This window comes from Panulirus ornatus, chromosome 4 (assembly GCF_036320965.1).
Source record: "Panulirus ornatus isolate Po-2019 chromosome 4, ASM3632096v1, whole genome shotgun sequence".
Classification (NCBI taxonomy): domain Eukaryota; kingdom Metazoa; phylum Arthropoda; class Malacostraca; order Decapoda; family Palinuridae; genus Panulirus; species Panulirus ornatus.
This window is the reverse complement of record NC_092227.1, coordinates 62,351,413-62,377,700: the sequence shown is the minus strand read 5'-3', so window position 1 is coordinate 62,377,700 and position 26,288 is coordinate 62,351,413. Positions and strand designations below refer to the sequence as shown.

Below are 26,288 nucleotides of genomic sequence, written 5' to 3'. Positions count from 1 at the left end.
CTCCATGGTTGTTTAATTTGTTTATGGATAGACTGGTTAGGGAGATGAATGCAAGAGTTTTGGAGAGAGGAGCAAGTGTGCAGTCTGTTGTGGATGTGAAGGCTTGGGAAGTGAGTCAGTTGTTGTTCGCTGATGATACAGTGCTGGTGGATGATTCGGGTGAGAAACTGCAGAAGTGGGTGACTGAGTTTGGTAAAGTGTGTGAAAGAAGAAAGCTGAGAGTAAATGTGAATAAGAGCAAGGTTATTATTAGGTTCAGTGGGGATGAGGGACAAGTTAACTGGGAGGTAAGTTTGAATGGAGAAAAACTGAAAGAAGTGAAGTGTTTTAGATACCTGGGAGGGGATTTAGCAGATGATGGAACCATGGAAGTGGAAGTGAGTCACAGGGTGAGGGAGGGGGTGAAGGTTCTGGGAGTGTTGAAGAATGTGTGGAAGGCAAGAACGTTATCTCAGAGAGCAAAAATGGGGATGTATGAAGGAATGGTGGTTCCAACAAAGTTGTATTGTTGCAAGGAATGGGCTATTAATAGGGTTGTGTAGAGGAGGGTGGATGTGTTGGAAATCAAACGTTTGAGGACAATATGCAGTGTGAGGTGGTTTGATCGAGTAAGTAATGAAGGGTAAGAGAGATGTGTGGTAATAAAAAGAGTGTGGTTGAGAGAGTGTATTGAGAGGGTGTATTGAAATGGTGTGGTCACATGGAGAGAATGAATGAAGAAAGATTGACAAAGAGGGTATATGTGTCAGAGGTAAAGGGAACGAGGAGAAGCGGGAGACCAAATTGGAGGCGGAAGAATGAAGTGAAAAAGACTTTGAGCGATCGGGGCCTGAACATACAGGAGGGTGAAAGGCATGGAACGAATAGAGTGAATTGAAATGATGTGGTATACCGGGGTCGATGTGCTGTCAATGGACTGAACCAGGGCATGTGGAGCTTCTGGAGTAAACCATGGATAGTTTTGTGGGGCCTGGATGTGGAAAGGGAGCTGTGGTTTCGGTGCATTATACATGACAGCTAGAGACTGTGTGTGAATGAATGTGGCCTTTGTTGTCTTTTCCTAGCACTACCTCGCACGCATGCAGGGGGAGGGGGTTGTCATTTCATGTGTGGCGGGGTGGTGATGGGAATGAATAAAGGCAGCAAGTATGAATTATGTACATGTGCATATAGGTATATGTCTGCGTATGTATATATATGTATATGTTGAAATGCATAGGTATATGTGCATGTGTTGACGTGTATGTATATACATGGGTATGTGGGTGGGTTGGGCCATTCTTTTGTCTGTTTCCTTGCGCTACCTCGCTGAAGCGGGAGACAGCGACAAAGTATAAATAAATATATACATATACATATATATATATATATATATATATATATATATATATATATACCAGGAGAGACTGAGTACAGAATGGAAAAAGGTGAGATCAATGGAAGTAAGGGGAGTGGGGGAGGAATGGGATGTATTTAGGGAATCAGTGATGGATTGTGCAAAAGATGCTTGTGGCATGAGAAGAGTGGGAGGTGGGTTGATTAGAAAGGGTAGTGAGTGGTGGGATGAAGAAGTAAGAGTATTAGTGAAAGAGAAGAGAGAGGCATTTGGACGATTTTTGCAGGGAAAAAATGCAACTGAGTGGGAGATGTATAAAAGAAAGAGACAGGAGGTCAAGAGAAAGGTGCAAGAGGTGAAAAAGAGGGCAAATGAGAGTTGGGGTGAGAGAGTATCATTAAATTTTAGGGAGAATAAAAAGATGTTCTGGAAGGAGGTAAATAAAGTGCGTAAGACAAGGGAGCAAATGGGAACTTCAGTGAAGGGCGCAAATGGGGAGGTGATAACAAGTAGTAGTGATGTGAGGAGATGAGTGAGTTTTTTGAAGGTTTGTTGAATGTGTTTGATGATAGAGTGGCAGATATAGGGTGTTTTGGTCGAGGTGGTGTGCAAAGTGAGAGGGTTAGGGAAAATGATTTGGTAAACAGAGAAGAGGTAGTAAAAGCTTTGCGGAAGATGAAAGCCGGCAAGGCAGCAGGTTTGGATGGTATTGCAGTGGAATCTATTAAAAAAGGGGGTGACTGTATTGTTGACTGGTTGGTAAGGTTATTCAATGTATGTATGATTCATGGCGAGGTGCCTGAGGATTGGCGGAATGCTTGCATGGTGCCATTGTACAAAGGCAAAGGGGATAAGAGTGAGTGCTCAAATTACAGAGGTATAAGTTTGTTGAGTATTCCTGGCAAATTGTATGGGAGGGTATTGATTGAGAGGGTGAAGGCATGTACAGAGCATCAGATTGGGGAAGAGCAGTGTGGTTTCAGAAGTGGTAGAGGATGTGTGGATCAGGTGTTTGCTCTGAAGAATGTATGTGAGAAATACTTAGAAAAGCAAATGGATTTGTATGTAGCATTTATGGATCTGGAGAAGGCATATGATAGAGTTGATATAGATGCTCTGTGGAAGGTATTAAGAATATATGGTGTGGGAGGCAAGTTGTTAGAAGCAGTGAAAAGTATTTATCGAGGATGTAAGGCATGTGTACGTGTAGGAAGAGAGAAAAGTGATTGGTTCTCAGTGAATGTAGGTTTGCGGCAGGGGTGTGTGATGTCTCCATGGTTGTTTAATTTGTTAATTTGTTGTTAATTTGTTTAATTTGTTGTTAATTTGTTTATGGATGGGGTTGTTGGGGAGGTGAATGCAAGAGTTTTGGAAAGAGGGGCAAGTATGAAGTCTGTTGGGGATGAGAGAGCTTGGGAAGTGAGTCAGTTGTTGTTCGCTGATGATACAGCGCTGGTGGCTGATTCATGTGAGAAACTGCAGAAGCTGGTGACTGAGTTTGGTAAAGTGTGTGAAAGAAGAAAGTTAAGAGTAAATGTGAATAAGAGTAAGGTTATTAGGTACAGTAGGGTTGAGGGTCAAGTCAATTGGGAGGTAAGTTTGAATGGAGAAAAACTGGAGGAAGTAAAGTGTTTTAGATATCTGGGAGTGGATCTGGCAGCGGTTGGAACCATGGAAGCGGAAGTGGATCATAGGGTGGGGGAGGGGGTGAAAATCCTGGGAGCCTTGAAGAATGTGTGGAAGTCGAGAACATTATCTCGGAAAGCAAAAATGGGTATGTTTGAAGGAATAGTGGTTCCAACAATGTTGTATGGTTGCGAGGCGTAGTCTATGGATAGAGTTGTGCGCAGGAGGATGGATGTGCTGGAAATGAGATGTTTGAGGACAATGTGTGGTGTGAGGTGGTTTGATCGAGTAAGTAACGTAAGGGTAAGAGAGATGTGTGGAAATAAAAAGAGCGTACTTGAGAGAGCAGAAGAGGGTGTTTTGAAATGGTTTGGGCACATGGAGAGAATGAGTGAGGAAAGATTGACCAAGAGGATATATGTGTCAGAGGTGGAGGGAACAAGGAGAAGTGGGAGACCAAATTGGAGGTGGAAAGATGGAGTGAAAAAGATTTTGTGTGACTGGGGCCTGAACATGCAGGAGGGTGAAAGGAGGGCAAGGAATAGAGTGAATTGGATCGATGTGGTATACCGGGGTTGACGTGCTGTCAGTGGATTGAATCAGGGCATGTGAAGTGTCTGGGGTAAACCATGGAAAGTTGTGTGGGGCCTGGATGTGGAAAGGGAGCTGTGGTTTAGGGCATTATTGCATGACAGCTAGAGACTGAGTGTGAACGAATGGGGCCTTTGTTGTCTTTTCCTAGTGCTACCTCGCACACATGAGGGGGGAGGGGGATGGTATTCCATGTGTGGCGAGGTGGCGATGGGAGTAAATAAAGGCAGACAGTGTGAATTGTGTGCATGGGTATATATGTATGTGTCTGTGTGTGTATATATGTGTACATTGAGATGTATAGGTATGTATATTTGCGTGTGTGGACGTGTATGTATATACATTGTGTATGGGGGTGGGTTGTGCCATTTCTTTCGTCTGTTTCCTTGCGCTACCTCGCAAACGCGGGAGACAGCGACAAAGCAAAATAAATAAAAAAAATAAATATATATATATATTCTGAAACTAAGCAAACAGGAACCTGAGTTAAAAAAAATATATATAAAATAAAGAAATAAAAAAGAGTACATCCCCATGCTGGGGCAGAGGAAAGGCTCAACAAGCACATATGTGGCCACATACCTGGATAAGCACAAGCTTTTCCAGCCTCAAGGAAGTTGAGTCCCCTTTACCTTTAACCCTTCTGGTTGCACATGACTTTTTTTGGTTCTTCTCCATAGCACTAAAAGTAATTCTTTTTTCTGATTTATGAGCAGGTGCATTAAATCTACAACCATTATTTTCTTACGGATTAAGGCTCAACCATTCCAAGTTTACGAAATCTATTACTAACTAAATATGCCAATCCTAAGCATGCCAAAAAATTCTTAACTTTCTTTAATTTCTACAATTAGGAGCACAAAGACCTAACACAATTTTCTTTTTCTTGTGAATAAAGAGATAAGCATTCCTATTTTACAAAATAAAAAAAATACCTACCATACTGGCTCATTCTCAGCAAAAGTAACGAGAGCATGGCAGTGGAAAGTATAGGTGGTAGGGGTGAAGTAGTAAGACTATGAGCAGAAGGGAGTGGCTGTACACACCACAGATGCAGTTAGACCTAAACAAAAGCATGCAAGTATGCAAATAATCACAGAGATCATCACTAGTGGGTTACTGAGGCCTCATGGCATCTCCAATAACTCATTTTGTTTAAGTTATCCAGCCAACAAAGCACACAGTGCATGCAGAATTCAACTTGTGGTTGGAAATTATAAACACAGATTGATGCTAATAACACCCTGCTACAAAAGTGACTACCGTCATCCTTAGCACCTAAGAAGATTAATACTGCAGGTAGGAAAGAAGTTTCTGGAAGACAAACTGTACTCTGCAATTCATCCCATCATGGTGACAACATCACATAGGGAGCATTCCCAATTAGGTGCATCCTAAACTCATTAAGTCATGAACTGACCTTTAGGCACAATAACTTCCATCAAATAATCAAGGAGGATTCATTATAGTTGTCAATGGTAAAGTAAAAAATCTGAATGAAGGGGAAAAGAGATGCAGCTGAACAGTCAGGGTGAAACATTCAAATTCAATGAGAAGAGATATTCTATGCAGATGAAAGTCTATCCCTTTTTACAACTGAGCTTCACATTAGCAAGTCTCAGGGGGGTGACAACATATAGCAACATATAGAATTTACAAAGCCTTGAGGATGATCCTGGAGTAAGTTTCTTTAAAGTTAATGGATATATAGCACCATCTGCAGCCAGAAATTTCTTGGGTTCAAAGCATAAAGAAACAGCAAAAGCAGCGTAGGTACAAAATTCAGGAAATTAGCATAGACAAAGAATTGATGGGATTGGACTTAGTGGGCAACGATCATCAATATAATCTTCTGATGTATACTCAACCTCCTAGAACAAACTGTACAAAAGACTGAGCATCAATGAGCAGCACTTCATAAAACTTCCTCGATGAAAACATGAAAAATTTAACACTCTTGTAGTGTATTAGTGGTACTTTTGAAACTAGAAGTTTGCTGGTGACTAATATGTGATTACAAAACTTTCTGTCAAAGGTTTCCTCTAGCACTTTTACTTACTGACACATAAAAACCTATATCCAGACCCAAAGCAAAGTACAAGCAATTGCTTTCAATGGAAGGCCAACTCAGTGAATTTACAGTATTCTTTAACAAATACTTTGGAAGTTTCACAATAAAGTACATGAATTCAGAGTGGCCAAATATCCAAAGATGTTTCTTTTGGGGCATCCCACTTTGAATCAGATATGTATTCATTATGCAAAGATAATGTTAGATGTGATGATGAAAAAAAAACAGACACACTGTTAAAACATCATGCAAGTACAAAAGTCATGACACTGCAGCACAAATATATAGAAAAGCTACAGTTTAAGAAATGATATTTGTAAAAAAAAAAAAAAAAAAAAAAAAAAAAAAAAAAAAAAAAGGCTGAAAAAGCCATAAAAGTTGGAGTCAAAACAAGGAGATTTTAAGGAAAAGCAGGATGCATACTGACAGTGGACAGTACTATATATCAAGTGGGATCCTAAAGAAAAAAAAGATAACTTCTGCAAACAGCAAATTACATTAAGGAAGAAATTATGAAAATTGTGACTTTATTGAATACTGAGTGATATAAATACTATGATAAGTATCTAACAATACATAAGTATTGCTCAAGTACTTCAGAGGCACTAACCTCCATAAGAATTACAGGTGAAGATACTCATGAAAAAATGAATTATCAATGAATTCAAATGTTCTTGGGAAAGAACACATTCAGTGCTGTGCTGTAGAACATGGACCTCGTGGCCTACAATGGGTTTTCTGCAGAAGGACAGAAACAGTTTCCTAATTTTCTAAGCTACAGGATGGAGACAAGATAGCAGAGCACAAGGCTCCATCCAACCCACCAACCAGTATAGCAGTCTGCAGAAAAATAGTTATAAGGAAACCCCAGCAAAACATGTTTGAAGAGTTAAACTCAAAAGGGGGCTACTGTGTTTGGATGGCAGGTAACTGAATATGAAATATGAGTAAATGGGCAAAACAAAGAGTGGAAACATTTAGATATTTGGATAATGAGGATGAAAAGGAGATGGCAAAAGAGACATCAGTGAAGGGCGCTGAGGTGGTGAGAGATGCCTTGGAGGGGATAGAGGCATGCCTAATAGTAAGTTGGGTTGCTGGAGGGGAAGTTGCATTCCACTATTATGTACAGGAGAGACACACATCTGTGAAACAGTGGGCTGGCCAACAGAGTTCAAATTGTAAAAATGGGCTTGCTGAGAAGAGGATGTGGCAACATGACTCAAAGGATGAGGAATTAGATATGGAGGGGATAGGGTATTGTAAAGAGAGTGATTCATTAAATGACTGAGGGAATACTGAGGTGGAAGAGACATATGCAGTGAATGAATAGGAGAATTATTACCAAGTGAGTATAGATTTTGCGGTGGACTAGAAATGAGTGGAGACCTAAGCTGAGATGAAAGGACAGGGGGTGGCATGATATTGGTAACAGCAGTATGATGAATGACTGTGTGGACATGTGTGTTGCCCAAACTGGTTGAAGGTGTTGTAGGAGTCACACTCACAATATCACGAGGTGGTGTTTGAGATGATTTCACTTCATCTTCCCTTACCTTCATAGAATTTTGCTTAACTTCTCTCAGCAAGTCCTCCTTCAATCCTTCAGTGACAATTTCTTCCACAGCTTTCTGAACATCATCCTCATGCACAGTGGCAGCAGTAGCAAAAGGGGCATCAGTTTTCTTTTCAACATATTTCTGCATCTTGGTAACATCTGCTATTTCTTCTTCATCATCTTCACCTTCATCTTCTTCTTCTTCATCCTCCTCCTCCTCTTCTTCTTCTTCTACTTCTTCTTCTATAACCTCACCATCAATATCAGTTCCCTCCTGATCATCTTCTATAATATCAGCATATAAATCAACCACCTCTTCATCTCCTACATGTTTTGATGTAGACTCACTTGACTTTACAGCATTCTCTACAATTTCAGCAGCCAAACTGGGTGTATCTTTACAGTCTTTTATAATCTCAGCAGAAAAATCTGATATTCTTTTTTCTTCTTCAATAATATCTGCATCAAATCTTGTCTTTCCATTCTCAGCCTTCATTGCAAGAGCAGAGCTATCTTGTTTTTTGCTTTCTGATATGGTAGTAACCAAATTTGCTATCTTTCTAGTTTCAGCAATAACCTTATCCGTGAAATTAGCTTTAGCTTCATGGTGTTCTATAATATCTGTACGACTAACCATTCCCATTACTGTATTGTTATTTACTGGCAATTCATTCTCTTCTTCACTTTCTAAGTCAACAACCTCATTGTCAATCTTAGAAGGGGATGCCATAAATAACTTTTCACTGGTTTGGGATTTTGGCATCTCTGAATTAGATTCCTTATTAAAAATAGGTTCACTACCTTTCGTACTATGGGGTGAAGCTTCTGCTTCATCATTGCTGAGCACTAACAACTCCCCTGTATCATTACTGCTGTCAACTTGGTTTTGGTTTTTCATGTTGGAAAGAACTGCCCCTATTGACTGAAAGACCCTTGGCTTGTCTCTCCTTCTAGGCTGGGACACCATGCCCACTCTTTCTTTTGGAGCGTCATCTGACACTCTGACCCATTTCGAAGTGCTTGGAAGAGAGGATAGGTCAACAGAATTTTCATTTCTAGACTGACAAGGAATTTGATCATGCTCCTTTCTTTCTTTTACTTGTTCACTGTGGTTTTGATAAATGTCACCATGATCTCTCTTGTGTACAGAAGTATTCAGAGGGGACCTAGCTGGCTTATCTTGACCACCTGCAATTCTAGTTCCAGTTGGATACGAATTATTGAATAAAGTTCTAAGTTTATCATTTGTAAAATAATGTGGAACCTGTTTTTCTCGAATGGAATCTGTACTTGACTCCTGTTGCACTTTCCTTGTATTTGAAAACACTAAGGGCACTGTTCTGTTCCTCATTGCCATAAAATTATGAAAAGTTTGTTTATCCTCCCTAATTTCTCTTGGACTGGTGAATACTGGAGAAGGTGGCCTGAGGTATGGCGAGGTTGCAGATGATGTTGGTGCTTCCTTTGGTTTAACTTTGGCCTGATCATTTCTTGAATCAACTTTACAAACAGTGAGCGTTTTATTCTCACATATTCTGCGGAGCGTGGCTAACTCATCAAAACTACTACCTTTGTTCCTATTAAGTGGACTTCTCCCTGTTACACTGTACATAGAGTATTCAGCAGGATTAACAGAAGCTGCACTTTCTCCTTCTACCTCAACAACCACAGGAACTTTCTTTTGAACAGGTGTGCTATGACAGTCATATCCCTCTTTCCAAGATTTAAGCATATGTGGATGTGAATCTTCAGAACTCTGGGAAGGTCTGAAAAAACTAGATGACATACTTCTAACCCCACCAATTAATCTATCTTTTGGGTTGTGCCCAAAAATATCTGACCCAACCTCATGCCTTCTGGGTACTCTCGTAGTGGTTCCTACAATTTCAATTTCATGTCCTGACTCTTCCATATCCCCCTTAATGGCAGAGGTTACTTCTTTTTCATCATCACTAGTAAAATGTATATGTTTTCTTTGCGTGAAATTAGAGTTCAGAAGAGGTCTCTTGTTTCTTGGTGATGAATAGGACAAGTTATGCTTTGAGTCGGCATTAACACCAAATAACGGTGTTCTTAATTTTTCCTCAAGAGAACTAAACCTGACTGCAGATATGGTTTCCTCATTGTCCACTTGCTGTTCTTTGCGTCGTTTTTTAGCATGCTTTCTCCTTCTTTTCTTATTCCCTGGTCTGCTGAAATGTCCAAAATCATGCACAATCAATGGGCCAGTCACAGAATCTGCAGCATAATTATCACCATCTAGGTCTGAATACCTAGCACTGAAGCTAACCTGCTTCTCAGACTTTCTACTGGTGTCAGTGTCATCACCAGATGTTTCTTCACTCTCCAGGTTGATAACAGTACTGGTAGAAACCACCTTTTCCTGTGAACTCTTTTCATCCAGCCATTTACTTTTCTTTTTCTCAGTCTCACGTATAGGTGGTATTTCCTCATCTTCCGCTGAATTCTTGGGCATTTTCCTTTTATCTACTTTTGTTTCCAGTTCCAGTGACTGTTCAGCTGATCTACTCTTCTTCTTTTTAACATCTTTCATCACATTCTCTGCACTGTTTGATTCAATTATTTTTTCTTTTTTTCTTTTCTTTTTTTCCTTTACAAGAACCTCTATTTCACCCTCAGATTCAACCACATCCTCAATGGGTTTCTCCTTCTTTAATTTCTTTTTCTCCTTTACTTCTTCAATATTTTCTCTCGGTTCAGCTATTTTTTCAGTGAATTTTCCCTTTTTCCATCTCCCTTTTTCTTTAACCTGCACTTCACCTACTGGTTCAAGTCGCTCTTCATTGGTTCTACTCTTCTTAAATTTCCTCTGTTCTTTAGCCTCATCTATATCCAAATCCATTTCAGTTGTTTCCTCAGATGTTTTACATCTCTTGCGTTTCCGAACTTTTCTTTTGTCATCAACCTCATTATCTTCTGTAGTATACTGATCAGAAAGTCTACTTCGCTTTTCCTTCTTTTCTTCCTTACAGCTGCTATGCATTTCTTCCAACTTTCCTTTCATACTCTTCCTTTCTTTCCTATCTCCATCACTGTGTAGATGTTCTTCTTCAGATGTACCTTTCTTGCCCTTTTTCTTTTTCCTACCATCTGCTTCAAGGGTTCCACATCCTGGTAATGACTTGAGCCTGAAAAACATGCCAAAGGGAAAACTCATATAAGCTTCAGTAATTAACCGGACAGTAAGGATCCTTTTCCCTAAGAAACTTTACCTAAAACAAATCCATTCTAAAGTTCTTAACCATAATCAAATATGCAAATTGGTCTATCTTAACAATATAATTAGATGATTTCTCAATCATAAAACCCTAGGATCCAGCTTCAAGGCTGCACTCCGGTCAGTAGCAGAGAAATGAAGGACTCCTTTAGAGGGAAAAGCTCTTTGATGAGACTGCACTCTTTATGTTTACTGTATATGATACAACCTTGCCAATGCTGATTTTTACTCACAGCAAAACCATCTGCATGCTGAGTCCTGGAACACCTATATATAAACACATATAGTAAAGTCACAGTAATTTGTATAACTCAAGAGTCGCATTTGCAAATTCATGGGTACCTCTGCCATACCTTTAAATGCTCATTATAAGAAGTATTTTTCATGCTGAATATAAATATCATGCTAGAATATCATTTAGTTGTCTTTATGTCATTCAATTAAGCTGTTAAATGAATTCAATTTTGAATATTTTTGCTCCTTTGCATCATATTTACTGGGCATGTCTCAGTGACTAAGCATCATGATATATTTTCAATGATTATTTCATGTATTGAAGTGTTTGAATATCATATCTTTCAATTCTAAAACAAAAAGTTTTTTCAACTAAAAAATACCCTTAACTATTTTTATTACCTTCAATTTTTGGAATTTTCTCAGAAAGAGATTTCCTTTAAAAACTCATTACAAGAAGTATTTTTCATGCTAAATACAAATCTGGTGTAAAAATTTTGTTTAGTCATCTTTATGACATTCATTTACCCTGTTAAATGAAGTCACTTTAAAGATATTTTTTGCTTCTTTGCATCATATTTACTGAGTATGTATCGTTAACTGAGAGCATTATGATATATTTTCCATGATCATTTAAAGTATAGAAGTGTTTGAATATCTTATCTTTCAATTTTGAAACAAAAAGTTTTCTGAGCTAAAAATACCCTTCAATTTTTGGTAATTTCCTTTAAAAAGTCATTATAAGAAGTATTTTTCATGATGAATGCAAATTTGGTGTTAAAATAATCTTTAGTCCTCATAATGACATTCAATTAAGCTGTTAAATGAAGTCAATTCTAAAATATTTTCTGTTCCTCTGAATCGTATTTAGTGAGTATGTATCGGGCCCTGAGAGCATTATGATGTATTTTCCATGATTATTTCAATTAAAGAAGTGTTTAAATATTTCATTCAATTTTGAAACAAAAAGTTTTTTGAGCTAAAAAATACCCTAAACTATTACCTTCCATTTTTGGCATTTTTCTCAGAAACAAGATTTCCTTAAAAAACTCATTATTAGAAGTATTTTCTATGCTAAATACAAAACTGGTGTTAGAATATCGTTTAGTTGTCTTTACAACATTCATTTAAGATGTTAAATGAAGTCAATCTAAAGTTATCTTTTGCTCCTTTGCATCATATTTACTGGGTATGTAATGGTAACTAAGAGCATCATGATATATTTTCAATTATTATTTCAAGTATAGAAGTGTTTGAATATCTTATCTTTCAATTTTAAAACAAAAAGTTTTGAGCTAAAAAATACCCTGAACCTTCAATTTTTCACATATTTCTCAGAAAATTAGAATTCCATTAAAAACTCATTATATGAAGTATTTTTCATGCTGAATACAAATCTAGTGTTAAAATTTAACTTCATCGTCTTTATAACATTCAATTAAGCTGTTATATGATGTCAATCTTAAAATATTTTCTGATCCTTTGTATCGTATTTACTGAGTATGTATCGGGTAATAAAAGCATTATGATATATTTTCCATGATCATTACAAGTGTAGAAGTATTTGATTATCTTATCTTTCAATTATGAAAGAAAAAGTTTTTAGAGCTAAAAAAAACCCTTCCATTTTTGGCATTTTTCTCAAAAAAATAGAGTTCCTTAAAAAACTCATTATAAGAAATATTTTTCATGCTGAATACAAACCTGGTGTCAAAATTTCATTTAGTAGTCTTTATGACATTCATTTAAGCTGTTAAATGAAGTCAATCTAAAGATGTTTTTTGCTCCTTTACATCGTATTTACTGGGTATGTATCAGGTACTGAGAGCATTACGATATATTTTCCATGATATTCCAAGTATTTTTTTTTTTATTTTGCTTTGTCGCTGTCTCCCACGTTAGCGAGGTAGCACAAGGAAGCAGACGAAAGAATGGCCCAACCCACCCACATACACGTCCACACATGCAAATATACATACCTATACATCTCAAAGTATACATGTATATACACACACAGACATATACATATGAACACATGTACATAATTCATACTGTCTGCCTTTATTCATTCCCATTGCCACCCCGCCACACATGGAATAACAACCCCCTCATGTGTGCGAGGTAGCGCTAGGAAACGACAACAAAGGCCCCATTCGTTCACACTCAGACTCTAGCTGTCATGTAATAATGCACCGAAACCACAGCTTCCTTTCCACATCTAGGCCCCACCGAACTTTCCATGGTTTACCCCAGACACTTCACATGCCCTGGTTCAATCCATTGACAGCACGTCGACCCCAGTATAGAAGTGTTTAAATATCTTGTTTTTCAATTTTGAAACAAAAAGTTTTTTGAGACAAAAAATACCCTTCAATTTTTGGTATTTTTCTCAGAAAATAATATTTCCTTTAAAAACTCATTATAAAAATCATTTTTCATTCTGAATATAAACATGGTGATAAAATAATGTTTAGTTCTCTTAATGACACAAAATCAAACTGTTACATGAAGTCAATTTTAAAATATTTCTGTTACTTTGTATCATATTTACTGAATATGTGTTGTTAACTGATAGCATTATGATGCAATTTTCATGATTATTTCAAATACAGAAGTGTTTGAATATCTTATCTTTCAATTTTAAAACAAAAAAATTTTGAGCAAAAAAGTACCTTCAATTTTTGGCATTTTTCTCAGAAAAATAGATTTCCTTTAAAAACTCATTATAATAAGTAATTTTCATGCTGAATACAATTCTGGTGTTAGAATATCATTTAGTCTTTATGACATTCAATTAGGCTGTTAAATGAATTCATTTTTAAAATTTTTGGCATTTTTCTCAGAAAAATAGATTTCCCTTAAAAACTCATTATAATAAGTAATTTTCATGCTGAATACAATTCTGGTGTTAGAATATCGTTCAGTCATCTTTATGACATTCAATTAGGCTGTTAAATGAATTCATTTTTAAAATATTTTCTGATCCTTCGTATCGTGTTTACTGAGTAAGTCTTGGGTACTGAGAGCATTGTGATATATTTTCCATGATTATTTCAAGTTAAGAATTGTTTGAATATCTTATCTTTCAATTTCAAAACAAAATTTTTTTGAGCTAAAAAATACCCTGGAACGGTTCATTCAATTTTTTGCAAATTTCTCAGAAAATTAGATTTCCATTAAAAACTAATTATATGAAGTATATTTCATGCTGAATACAAATCTAGTGTTAAAACTTCTTAATCATCTTTATGACATTCGATTATAATGTTACCAGAAATCAATTCTAAAATATTTTCTGATCTGTATCGTATTTACTGAATAAGTATCTGGCACTAAGAGCATTATGATATATTTTCCATGATCATTTCAAGTATAGAAGTATTTGATTATCTTATCTTTCAATTATGAAAGAAAAAGTTTTTAGAGCTAAAAAACACCCTTCAATATTTGGCATTTTTCTCAAAAATATAGAGTTCCTTTAAAAATTCATTATAAGAAATATTTTTCATGCTGAATACAAATCTGGTGTCAAATTTTTGTTTAATCATCTTTATGACATTCATTTAAGCTGTTAAATGAAGTCAATTTAAAATGTTTTTTGCTCTGCATCGTATTTACTGGGTATGTATCAGGTACTGAGAACAGTATGATATATCTTCCAAGATAATTTCAAGTATAGAAGTGTTTGAATATCTTATCTTTCAATTTTGAAACAAAAAGTTTTTGAGCTAAAAAACACCCTTCAATTTTTGGTACTTTTCAAAAAAAAAAAAAAAAAAATTCCTTTAAAAACTCATTATAAGAAGTATTTTTCATTCTGAATACAAATATGGTGATAAAATAATGCTAAGTCCTCTTAATGACACTAAATCAAAATATTGAATGAAGTCAATCTTGAAACATTTCTGTTACTTTGCATCATATTTACTGTGTATGTATCATTAACTGACGGCATTGATACATTTTTCATGATTATTTCAAGTAGAGAAGTGTTTGAATATCTTTCATTTTAAAACAAAAAGTTTTTCAGTTAAAAAATACCCAGACCTGTTACCTTCAATTTTTGGCATATTTCTCAGAAAAATAGATTTCCTTTAAAAATTCATTAGAAGTATTTTTCATACTGAATACAAATCTGATGTTAAAATATCGTTTAGTAGTCTTTATGACATTCAAGTAATCTGTTAAATGAATTCATTTTAAAAATCTTTACTGATCCTTTATATTGTATTTACTGAGTGTATTGGGTATGGAGAGCATTATGATATATCATCCATGATTATTTAAAGTGTAGAAATGTTTGATTATCTTAGCTTGCAATTTTATTATTATTATTTTATTATACTCCGTCGCTGTCTCCCGCGTTTGCGAGGTAGCGCAAGGAAACAGACGAAAGAAATGGCCCAACCCCCCCCATACACATGTATATACATACGTCCACACACGCAAATATACATACCTACACAGCTTTCCATGGTTTACCCCAGACGCTTCACATGCCTTGATTCAATCCACTGACAGCACGTCAACCCCGGTATACCACATCGCTCTAATTCACTCTATTCCTTGCCCTCCTTTCACCCTCCTGCATGTTCAGGCCCCGATCACACAAAATCTTTTTCACTCCATCTTTCCACCTCCAATTTGGTCTCCCTCTTCTCCTTGTTCCCTCCACCTCCGACACATATATCCTCTTGGTCAATCTTTCCTCACTCATCCTCTCCATGTGCCCAAACCACTTCAAAACACCCTCTTCTGCTCTCTCAACCACGCTCTTTTTATTTCCACACATCTCTCTTACCCTTACGTTACTCACTCGATCAAACCACCTCACACCACACATTGTCCTCAAACATCTCATTTCCAGCACATCCATCCTCCTGCGCACAACTCTATCCATAGCCCACGCCTCGCAACCATACAACATTGTTGGAACCACTATTCCTTCAAACATACCCATTTTTGCTTACCGAGATAATGTTCTCGACTTCCACACATTCTTCAAGGCCCCCAGAATTTTCGCCCCCTCCCCCACCCTATGATCCACTTCTGCTTCCATGGTTCCATCCTTGCAATTTTGAAACAAAAAATTTTGGTCAGAAAAATAGATTTCCTTTAAAACTCATCATAAGAAGTACTTTTCATGCTGAATACTAATCAGGTGTTAGAATATTACTTAGTCATCTTTATGACATTCAATTAAACTGTTAAATGAATTCAATCTTAAATATTTTTTGCTCTTTTGCATTGCATCTATTGGGTATGTATCAAAGACTAAGGGTATAATGATATATTTTCCACGATTACTTCAAGAATAGAAGTGTTTGAGTATCTTATCGTACAATTCGAAAACAAAAAGGTTTTTGATCTAAAAAAATACCTTAAAATTTTGGCATTTTTCTCAGAAAAGTAGATTTCCTTTCAAAACTCAATATAAGAATATTTTTCATAATTTAAAGTGTAATCTAATTTTCATAATTTAAAGTGTAGAAATGTTTGATTATCTTAGCTTGCAATTTTGAAACAAAAAATTTTGGTCAGAAAAATAGATTTCCTTTAAAACTCATCATAAGAAGTACTTTTCATGCTGAATACTAATCAGGTGTTAGAATATTACTTAGTCATCTTTATGACATTCAATTACACTGTTAAATGAATTCAATCTTAAACATTTTTGCTCTTTTGCATTGCATTTATTGGGTATGTATCAAAGACTAAGGGCATAATGATATATTTTCCACGATTACTTCAAGAATAGAAGTGTTTGAGTATCTTATCTTACAATTCGAAAACAAAAAGGTTTTTGAGCTAAAAAAATACCTTAAAATTTTGGCATTTTTCTCAGAAAAGTAGATTTCCTTTCAAAACTCAATATAAGAATATTTTTCATAATTCAAATCTGGAGTAAAAATGTCATTTATTCGTCTTTATGACATTCATTTAAGCTGTTAAATGAAGTCAATTTAAAGATTTTTTTGCTCCTTTCCATCGTATTTACTGGGTATGTATCAGTAACTGAGAGCATTGTGATATATTTTCCATGATTATTTCAAGGATAGAAGTGTTATATATCTTATCTTTCAATCTTAAAACAAAAAGGTTTTAGACTTAGAAAATACCCTGCAATTTGTGGCATTTTTCTCAGAAAAATAGGTTTCCTTTAAAAACTCGTTATAAGAAGTATTTTTCATGCTGAATACAAATCTGCTGTCAAAATTTTGTTTAGTCTTCTTTATGACATTCACTTCAGCAGTTAAATGAAGTCAATCTAAAGATATTTTTTGCTCCTTTGCATCGTATTTACTGGGTATATATATCGGTAACTGAGGGCATTATGATATTTTCCACGATTATTTCAAATACAGAAGTGCTTTAATATCGTATCTTTCAATTTTGAAATAAAAATTTTTGAGTTAAAAAATACCCTGAACTATTTATTACCTTCAATTTTTGGTATTTTTCTCAGAAAAAATAAATTTCCTTTAAAAACTCATTATAAGTATTTTTCATTGAATACAAACATGGTGTTAAAATAACGTTTAGTTCTCTTAATGACACTAAACTAAACTGCTAGATGAAGTCAATTTCAGAATATTTCTGTTACTTTGCATCGTATTTACTGAGTATGTATCAGTTACTGACAGCATTATGACATACTTCTCATGATTACTTCAAGTATAGAAGGGTTTGATTATGTCATTTTTCAATTTTAAAACAAAGTTTTTTGAGCTAAAAAGTACCCCTAACTATATTACATTCAATTTTTGGCATATTTCTTAGAAAAACATATTTCCTTTAAAAATAAGAAGTATTTTCCATAATGAATACAAATTTTTTTTTTTTTTTTTTTTTTTATACTTTGTCGCTGTCTCCCGCGTTTGCGAGGTAGCGCAAGGAAACAGACGAAAGAAATGGCCCAACCCACCCCCATACACATGTATATACATACGTCCACACACGCAAATATACATACCTACACAGCTTTCCATGGTTTACCCCAGACGCTTCACATGCCTTGATTCAATCCACTGACAGCACGTCAACCCCGGTATACCACATCGCTCCAATTCACTCTAATCCTTGCCCTCCTTTCACCCTCCTGCATGTTCAGGCCCCGATCACACAAAATCTTTTTCACTCCATCTTTCCACCTCCAATTTGGTCTCCCTCTTCTCCTTGCTCCCTCCACCTCCGACACATATATCCTCTTGGTCAGTCTTTCCTCACTCATCCTCTCCATGTGCCCAAACCACTTCAAAACACCCTCTTCTGCTCTCTCAACCACGCTCTTTTTATTTCCACACATCTCTCTTACCCTTACGTTACTCACTCGATCAAACCACCTCACACCACACATTGTCCTCAAACATCTCATTTCCAGCACATCCATCCTCCTGCGCACAACTCTATCCATAGCCCACGCCTCGCAACCATACAACATTGTTGGAACTACTATTCCTTCAAACATACCCATTTTTGCTTTCCGAGATAATGTTCTCGACTTCCACACATTCTTCAAGGCTCCCAGAATTTTCGCCCCCTCCCCCACCCTATGATCCACTTCCGCTTCCATGGTTCCATCCGCTGCCAGATCCACTCCCAGATATCTAAAACACTTCACTTCCTCCAGTTTTTCTCCATTCAAACTCACCTCCCAATTGACTTGACCCTCAACCCTACTGTACCTAATAACCTTGCTCTTATTCACATTTACTCTTAACTTTCTTCTTCCACACACTTTACCAAACTCAGTCACCAGCTTCTGCAGTTTCTCACATGAATCAGCCACCAGCGCTGTATCATCAGCGAACAACAACTGACTCACTTCCCAAGCTCTCTCATCCCCAACAGACTTCATACTTGCCCCTCTTTCCAAAACTCTGAATACAAATATGGAGTTAAAATATCATTCAGTTGTCTTTCAGGCATTTAATCAAGCTGTTAAATGAGTTCATTTCTAAAATATTTTCTGATCCTTTGTATTGTATTTACTGAGGATGTATTGGGTACTGAGAGCATTATGAAAAATTTTAATGATTATTTCAGGTATAGAAGTGTTTGATTATCTTACCTTTCAATATTGAAACAAAAAATTTTTTGAGCTAAAAAATACCCTGGCATTTTTCTCAGAAAATACATTTCCTATAAAACCTCATTATAAGATGTATTTTCCATGCAATATACAAATCTGGTGTCAAAATATAATTTAGTCGTCTTTACAAAATTCATTTAAGATGTTAAATGAAGTCAATTTAAAGGTATTTTTTACTCCTTTGGATCGTATTTACTGGGTAGTTAATGGTGATTTAGAGCATTACGATATATTTTAAAAGATTATTTCAAGTTTAAAAGTGTTTGAATATCTTATCTTTTAATTCTAAAATAATCTTATTTTTCAGCTAATACCCTGAACTATATTACCTTCAATTTATGGTACTTTTCTTAAAAAAATATATTTCATTTAAAAATTCATTATAAGAAGCATTTTTCATTCTGAATACAAATCTGGTGTCAAAATTTCGTTTAGTCTTCTTTATGACATTCATTTAAGCTGTTAAATGAAGTCAATTTAAAGATTTTTTTTACTCCTTTGTATCATATGTATTGGTTATGTATTGGCAACTGAGAGCATTATGATATATTTTCCATAATTATTTCAAGTATAGATGTTTGAATATCTTATCTTTCAATTTTGAAACAAAAAGTTTTTGAGCTAAAAAATATTGAGCTTAAAAACTACCATGAACCTTCAATTTTTGGCATATTTCTCAGAAAAATATTTTCTTTAAAAACTCATTATAAGAAGCATTTTTCATGCTAAATACAAATCAGGTGTTAGAATATCATTAAGTCATCTTTATGACATTCAATTAAGCTAAATAAATTCAATTCTAAACATTAGCTAAATGAATTCAATTTTACATATTTTTTGCTACATTGCATCGTACCTATTGGGTATGTATCGGTGACTAAGAGCATCATGATACATTTTCCAACATCATTTCAAGTATAGAAGTGTTTCAATATCTTATCTTTAAATTTTGAAGCAAAGTTTTTTGAGCTAAAAAATATCCCGAATATCTTCAATATTGGGCATTTTTCTCAGAAAATAGATTTCCTTTAAAAACTCATTATAAGAAGTATTTTTCATGCTCAATAGAAATCTGGTATTAAAATGTCATTTACTCATCTTTATGACATTCAATTAAGCTGTTAAATGAATTCATTTCTAAAATATTTTCTGATCCTTTGTATTGTATTTAATGAGTATGTGTCAGGTACTGAGAGCATTATATATATATCTTCCATGATTATTTCAAGTACAGAAGTGTTTGAATATCTTATCTTTCAATTTTCAAAAAAAGAAAGGTTTTAAACCTAGAAAATACCCTGAACCTTCAATTTTTGGCATATTTCTCAGAAAATTGATTTCCTTCAAAAACTCATCATAAGAAGCATATTTCATGCTAAATACAAATCTGGTGTCAAAATTTCGTTTAGTCTTCTTTATGACATTCATTTAAGCTGTTAATGCAGTCAATTTTTTTGCTCCTTTGCATCGTATCTACTGGGTATGTATCAGTAATTGAGATCATTATGATACATTTTCCATGATTATTTCAAGTATAGAAGGCCCAGTCCTCTGTTCTTAACACAACCTCGCTAATGCAGGAAATGGCGAATAGTATGAAAGAAAAGAGGAAAGAAGTGCTTGAATATCTTTTTTTTTTTTTTTTTAATACTTTGTCGCTGTCTCCCGCGTTTGCGAGGTAGCGCAAGGAAACAGACGAAAGAAATGGCCCAACCCCCCCCATACACATGTATATACATACGTCCACACACGCAAATATACATACCTACACAGCTTTCCATGGTTTACCCCAGACGCTTCACATGCCTTGACTCAATCCACTGACAGCACGTCAGCCCCGGTATACCACATCGCTCCAATTCACTCTATTCCTTGCCCTCCTTTCACCCTCCTGCATGTTCAGGCCCCGATCACACAAAATCTTTTTCACTCCATCTTTCCACCTCCAATTTGGTCTCCCTCTTCTCCTTGTTCCCTCCACCTCCGACACATATATCCTCTTGGTCAATCTTTCCTCACTCATCCTCTCCATGTGCCCAAACCACTTCAAAACACCCTCTTCTGCTCTCTCAACCACGCTCTTTTTATTTCCACACATCTCTCTTACCCTTACGTTACTCACTCAATCAAACCACCTCACACCACACATTGTCCTCAAACATCTCATTTCCAGCACATCCATCCTCCTGCGCACAACTCTATCCATAGCCCACGCCTCGCAACCATACAACATTGTTGGAACCACTATTCCTTCAAACATACCCATTTTTGCTTTCCGAGATAATGTTCTCGACTTCCACACATTCTTCAAGGCCCCCAGAATTTTCGCCCCCTCCCCCACCCTATGATCCACTTCCGCTTCCATGGTTCCATCCGCTGCCAGATCCACTCCCAGATATCTAAAACACTTCACTTCCTCCAGTTTTTCTCCATTCAAACTCACCTCCCAATTGACTTGACCCTCAACCCTACTGTACCTAATAACCTTGCTCTTATTCACATTTACTCTTAACTTTCTTCTTCCACACACTTTACCAAACTCAGTCACCAGCTTCTGCAGTTTCTCACATGAATCAGCCACCAGCGCTGTGTCATCAGCGAACAACAACTGACTCACTTCCCAAGCTCTCTCATCCCCAACAGACTTCATACTTGCCCCTCTTTCCAAAACTCTTGCATTTACCTCCCTAACAACCCCATCCATAAACAAATTAAACAACCATGGAGACATCACACACCCCTGCCGCAAACCTACATTCACTGAGAACCAATCACTTTCCTCTCTTCCTACACGTACACATGCCTTACATCCTCGATAAAAACTTTTCACTGCTTCTAACAACTTTCCTTCCACACCATATATTCTTAATACCTTCCACAGAGCATCTCTATCAACTCTATCATATGCCTTCTCCAGATCCATAAATGCTACATACAAATCCATTTGCTTTTCTAAGTATTTCTCACATACATTCTTCAAAGCAAACACCTGATCCACACATCCTCTACCACTTCTGAAACCACACTGCTCTTCCCCAATCTGATGCTCTGTACATGCCTTCACCCTCTCAATCAATACCCTCCCATATAATTTACCAGGAATACTCAACAAACTTATACCTCTGTAATTTGAGCACTCACTCTTATCCCCTTTGCCTTTGTACAATGGCACTATGCACGCATTCCGCCAATCCTCAGGCACCTCACCATGAGTCATGCATACATTAAATAACCTTACCAACCAGTCAACAATACAGTCACCCCCTTTTTTAATAAATTCCACTGCAATACCATCCAAACCTGCTGCCTTGCTGGCTTTCATCTTCCGCAAAGCTTTCACTACCTCTTCTCTGTTTACCAAATCATTTTCCCTAGCCCTCTCACTTTGCACACCACCTCGACCAAAACACCCTATATCTGCCACTCTATCATCAAACACATTCAACAAACCTTCAAAATACTCACTCCATCTCCTTCTCACATCACCACTACTTGTTATCACCTCCCTCTAATCTTTCAAATTTGAAACAAAAAGTATTTTGAGCTAAAACATACCTTTAATTTTTTATATCTATCTCAGAAAAACAAATTTTCTTTAAAAACTCATCATAAGTATTTCTTATTCTGAATACAAATATGGCTTTAAAACAATGTTTGGTCCTCTTAATGACACTAAATCAAACTGTTAAATGAAGTCAATTTTAAGATGCTTTTGTTACTCTGCATCATATTCACTGAGTATGTATCGGTAACTGATAGCATTATGATATACATTTCATGATTATTTCAAGTATAGAAGAGTTTAAATATCTTATCTTTCAATTTCAAAACAAAAAGTTTTTGAGCTAAAAAATATCATGAACCAATACCTTCAGTTTCTGGCATATCTCTCAGAAAAATACATTTCCTTTAAAAACTCATTATAAATAGTACATTTTATACTGAATACAATCTGGTGTTAAAATATTGTTTAGTCGTCTTTATGACGTTCAATTAAGCAGTTACATGAATTCATTCCTAAAATGTTTTCTGATCCTTTGTATTATATTTACTGAGTATGTATTGGGTACTGAGAATATTATGATATATTATCCATGATTATTTCAAGTATAAAAGTGTTTGACTGTCTTGCTTTATAATTTCAAAATTTACCCTTCAATCTTTGGTAATTTTCTCAGAAAAATAGATTATAAGAATAATTTTATCCCTGGGGATAGGGGAGAAAGAATACTTCCCACGCATTCCTCACGTGTCGTAGAAGGCGACTAAAGGGGACGGGAGTGGGGGGCTGGAAACCCTCCCCTCGTATTTTAACTTTCCAAAAGGGGAAACAGAAGAAGGAGTCACGCGGGGAGTGCTCATCCTTCTCAAAGGCTCAGATTGGGGTGTCTAAATGTGTGTGGATGTAACCAAGATGAGAAAAAAGGAGAGATAGGTAGTATGTTTGAGGAACGGAACCTTGATGTTTTGGCTCTGAGTGAAACGAAGCTCAAGGGTCAAGGGGAAGAGTGGTTTGGGAATATCTTGAGAGTAAAGTCAGGGGTTAGTGAGAGGACAAGAGCAAGGGAAGGAGTAGCACTACTCCTGAAACAGGAGTGGTGGGAGTATGTAATAGAGTATAAGAAAGTAAACTCTAGATTGATATGGGTAAAACTGGAAGTGGATGGAGAGAGATGAGTGATTATTGGTGCATAGGCACCTGGGCATGAGAAGAAAGATTAGGAGAGGCAAGTGTTTTGGGAGCAGCTGAGTGAGTGTGTTAGTAGTTTTGATGCACGAAACCGGGTTATAGTGATAGGTGATTTGAATGCAAAGGTGAGTAATGTGGCAGTTGAGGGAATAATTCGGGTACATGGGGTGTTCACTGTTGTAAATGGAAATGGTGAAGAGATTGTAGATTTATGTGCTGAAAAAGGACTGGTGATTATCCTGGAATACCTGGTTTAAAAAGAGAGATATACATAAGTATACGTATGTAAGTAGGAGAGATGGCCAGAGAGCGTTATTGGATTATGTGTTAACTGATAGGCGCGTGAGAGAGACTTTTGGATGTTAATGTGCTGAGAGGTGCAACTGGAGGATGTCTGATCATTATCTTGTGGAAGTGAAGGTGAAGATTTGTAGAGGTTTTCAGAAAAGAAGTGAGAATGTTGGGGTGAAGAGAGTGGTGAGAATAAGTGAGCTTGGGAAGGAGACTTGTGTGAGAAAGTACCAGGAGGGTCTGAGTACAGAATGGAAAAAGGTGAGAACAAAGGATGTAAGGGGAGTAGGGGAGGAATGGGATGTATTTAGGGAAGCAGTGATGGCTTGCACAAAAGATGCTTGTGGCATGAGAAGCGTGGGAGGTGGGTTGATTAGAAAGGGTCGTGAGTGCTGGGATGAAGAAATAAGACTATTTGTGAAAGAGAAGAGAGAGGCATTTGGATGATTTTTGCAGGGAAATAATGCAAATGACTGGGAGATGTATAAAAGAAAGAGGCACGAGGTCAAGAGAAAGGGGCAAGAGGTGAAAAAGAGGGCAAATGAGAGTTGGGGTGAGAGAGTATCATTAAATTTTAGTGAGAATAAAAAGATGTTTTGGAAGGAGGTAAATAAAGTGCGTAAGGCAAGGGAACAAATGGGAACTTCGGTGAAGGGGGCTAATGGGGAGGTGATATCAAGTAGTGGTGATGTGAGAAGGGGATGGAGTGAGTATTTTGAAGGTTTGTTGAATGTGTTTGATGATAGAGTGGCAGATATAGGGTGTTTTGGTCGAGGTGGTGTGCAAAGTGAGAGGGTTAGGGAGAATGATTTGGTAAACAGAGAAGAGATAGTAAAAGCTTTGTGAAAGATGAAAGCCGGCAAGGCAGCGGGTTTGGATGGTATTGCAGTGAAATTTAATAAAAAAGGGAGTGTCTGTATTGTTGACTGGTTGGTAAGGTTATTTAATGTATGTATGATTCATGGTGAGGTGCCTGAGGATTGGAGGAATGTTTGCATAGTGCCATTGTACAAAGGCAAAGGGGATAAAAGTGAGTGCTCAAATTACAGAGGTATAAGTTTGTTGAGTATTCCTGGGAAATTATATGGGAGGGTATTGATTGAGAGGGTGAAGGCATGTACGGAGCATCAGATTGGGGAAGAGCAGTGTGGTTTCAGAAGTGGTAGAGGATGTGTGGATCAGGTGTTTGCTTTGAAGAATGTATGTGAGAAATACTTAGAAAAGCAAATGGATTTGCATGTAGCATTTATGGATCTGGAGAAGGCATATGATAGAAGATATAGATGCTCTGTGGAAGGTACGTGTTGGAAGAGAGGAAAGTGATTGGTTCTCAGTGAATGTTGGTTTGTGGCAGGGGTGTGTGATGTCTCCATGGTTGTTTAATTTGTTTATGGATGGGGTTGTTAAGGAGGTGAATGCAAGAGTTTTGGAAAGGGGCAAGTATGCAGTCTGTTGTGGATGAGAGAGCTTGAGAAGTGAGTCAGTTGTTGTTCGCTGATGATGCAGCACTGGTTGCTGATTCTTGTGAGAAACTGCAGAAGCTGGTGACTGAGTTTGGTAAAGTGTGTGAAAGAAGAAAGCTGAGAGTAAATGTGAATAAGAGCAAGGATATTAGGTACAGTAGGGTTGAGGGACAAGTCAATTGGGAGGTAAGTTTGAATGGAGAAAAACTGGAGAAAGTAAATTGTTTTAGATATCTAGGAGTGGATTTGGCAGCGGATGGAACCATGGAAGCGGAAGTGAATCATAGGGTGGGGGAGGGGGCGAAAGTTCTGGGAGCATTAAAGAATGTGCGGAAGTCGAGAACATTATCTCGGAAAGCAAAAATGGGTATGTTTGAAGGAATAGCGGTTCCAACAATGTTATATGGCTGCGAAGCGTGGGCTATAGATAAGAGTTGTGCAGAGGAGGGTGGATGTGCTGGAAATGATATGTTTGAGGATAATATGTGGTGTGAGGTGGTTTGATTAAGTAATGAAAGGGTAAGAGATATGTGTGGTAATAAAAAGAGTGAGGTTGAGAGAGCAGAAGAGGGTGTTTTGAAATGGTTTGGTCACATGGAGAGAATGAGTAAGGAAAGATTGACAAAGAGGATATACGTGTCAGAGGTGGAGGGAACAAGGATAAGTGGGACACCAAATGAGTGAGGAAAGATTGACAAAGAGGATATATGTGTCAGAGGTGGAGGGAACGAGGAGAAGTGGGAGACCAAATTGGAGGTGGAAAGATGGAGTGAAAAAGATTTTGAGTGATCGGGGCCTGAACATGCAGGAGGGTGAAAGGTGTGCAAGGAATAGAGTGACTGGAACGATGTGGTATACCAGGGTCGACGTGTTGTCAATGGATTGAACCAGGGCGTGTGAAGCATCTGGGGTAAACCATGGAAAGTTCTGTGGGGCCTGGATGTGGAAAGGGAGCTGTGGTTTCAGTGCATTATACACGACAGCTAGAGACTGAGTGTGAGCGAATGTGGACTTTGTTGTCTTTTCCTAGCACTACCTCGCGCACATGCGGGGGGAGAGGGTTGTTATTTCATGTATGGCAGGGTGGCGATGGGAATG

The 26,288-nt window shown here is 37.0% G+C and overlaps 1 protein-coding gene across 4 annotated transcripts in view; it reads right to left on the bottom strand.

The window, feature by feature from the left end:
- LOC139766635 (uncharacterized) overlaps positions 1 to 26,288 on the bottom strand; it is a 144,008-nt gene that overhangs the window by 94,613 nt on the left and 23,107 nt on the right. For all 4 annotated transcript variants that reach the window (XM_071695523.1, XM_071695531.1, XM_071695542.1 and 1 more), the window contains exon 3: positions 7,181 to 10,331. In XM_071695523.1, coding sequence (XP_071551624.1) covers positions 7,181 to 10,331 — 3,151 coding nt within the window. The remainder of the gene's footprint in view (positions 1 to 7,180; positions 10,332 to 26,288) is intronic.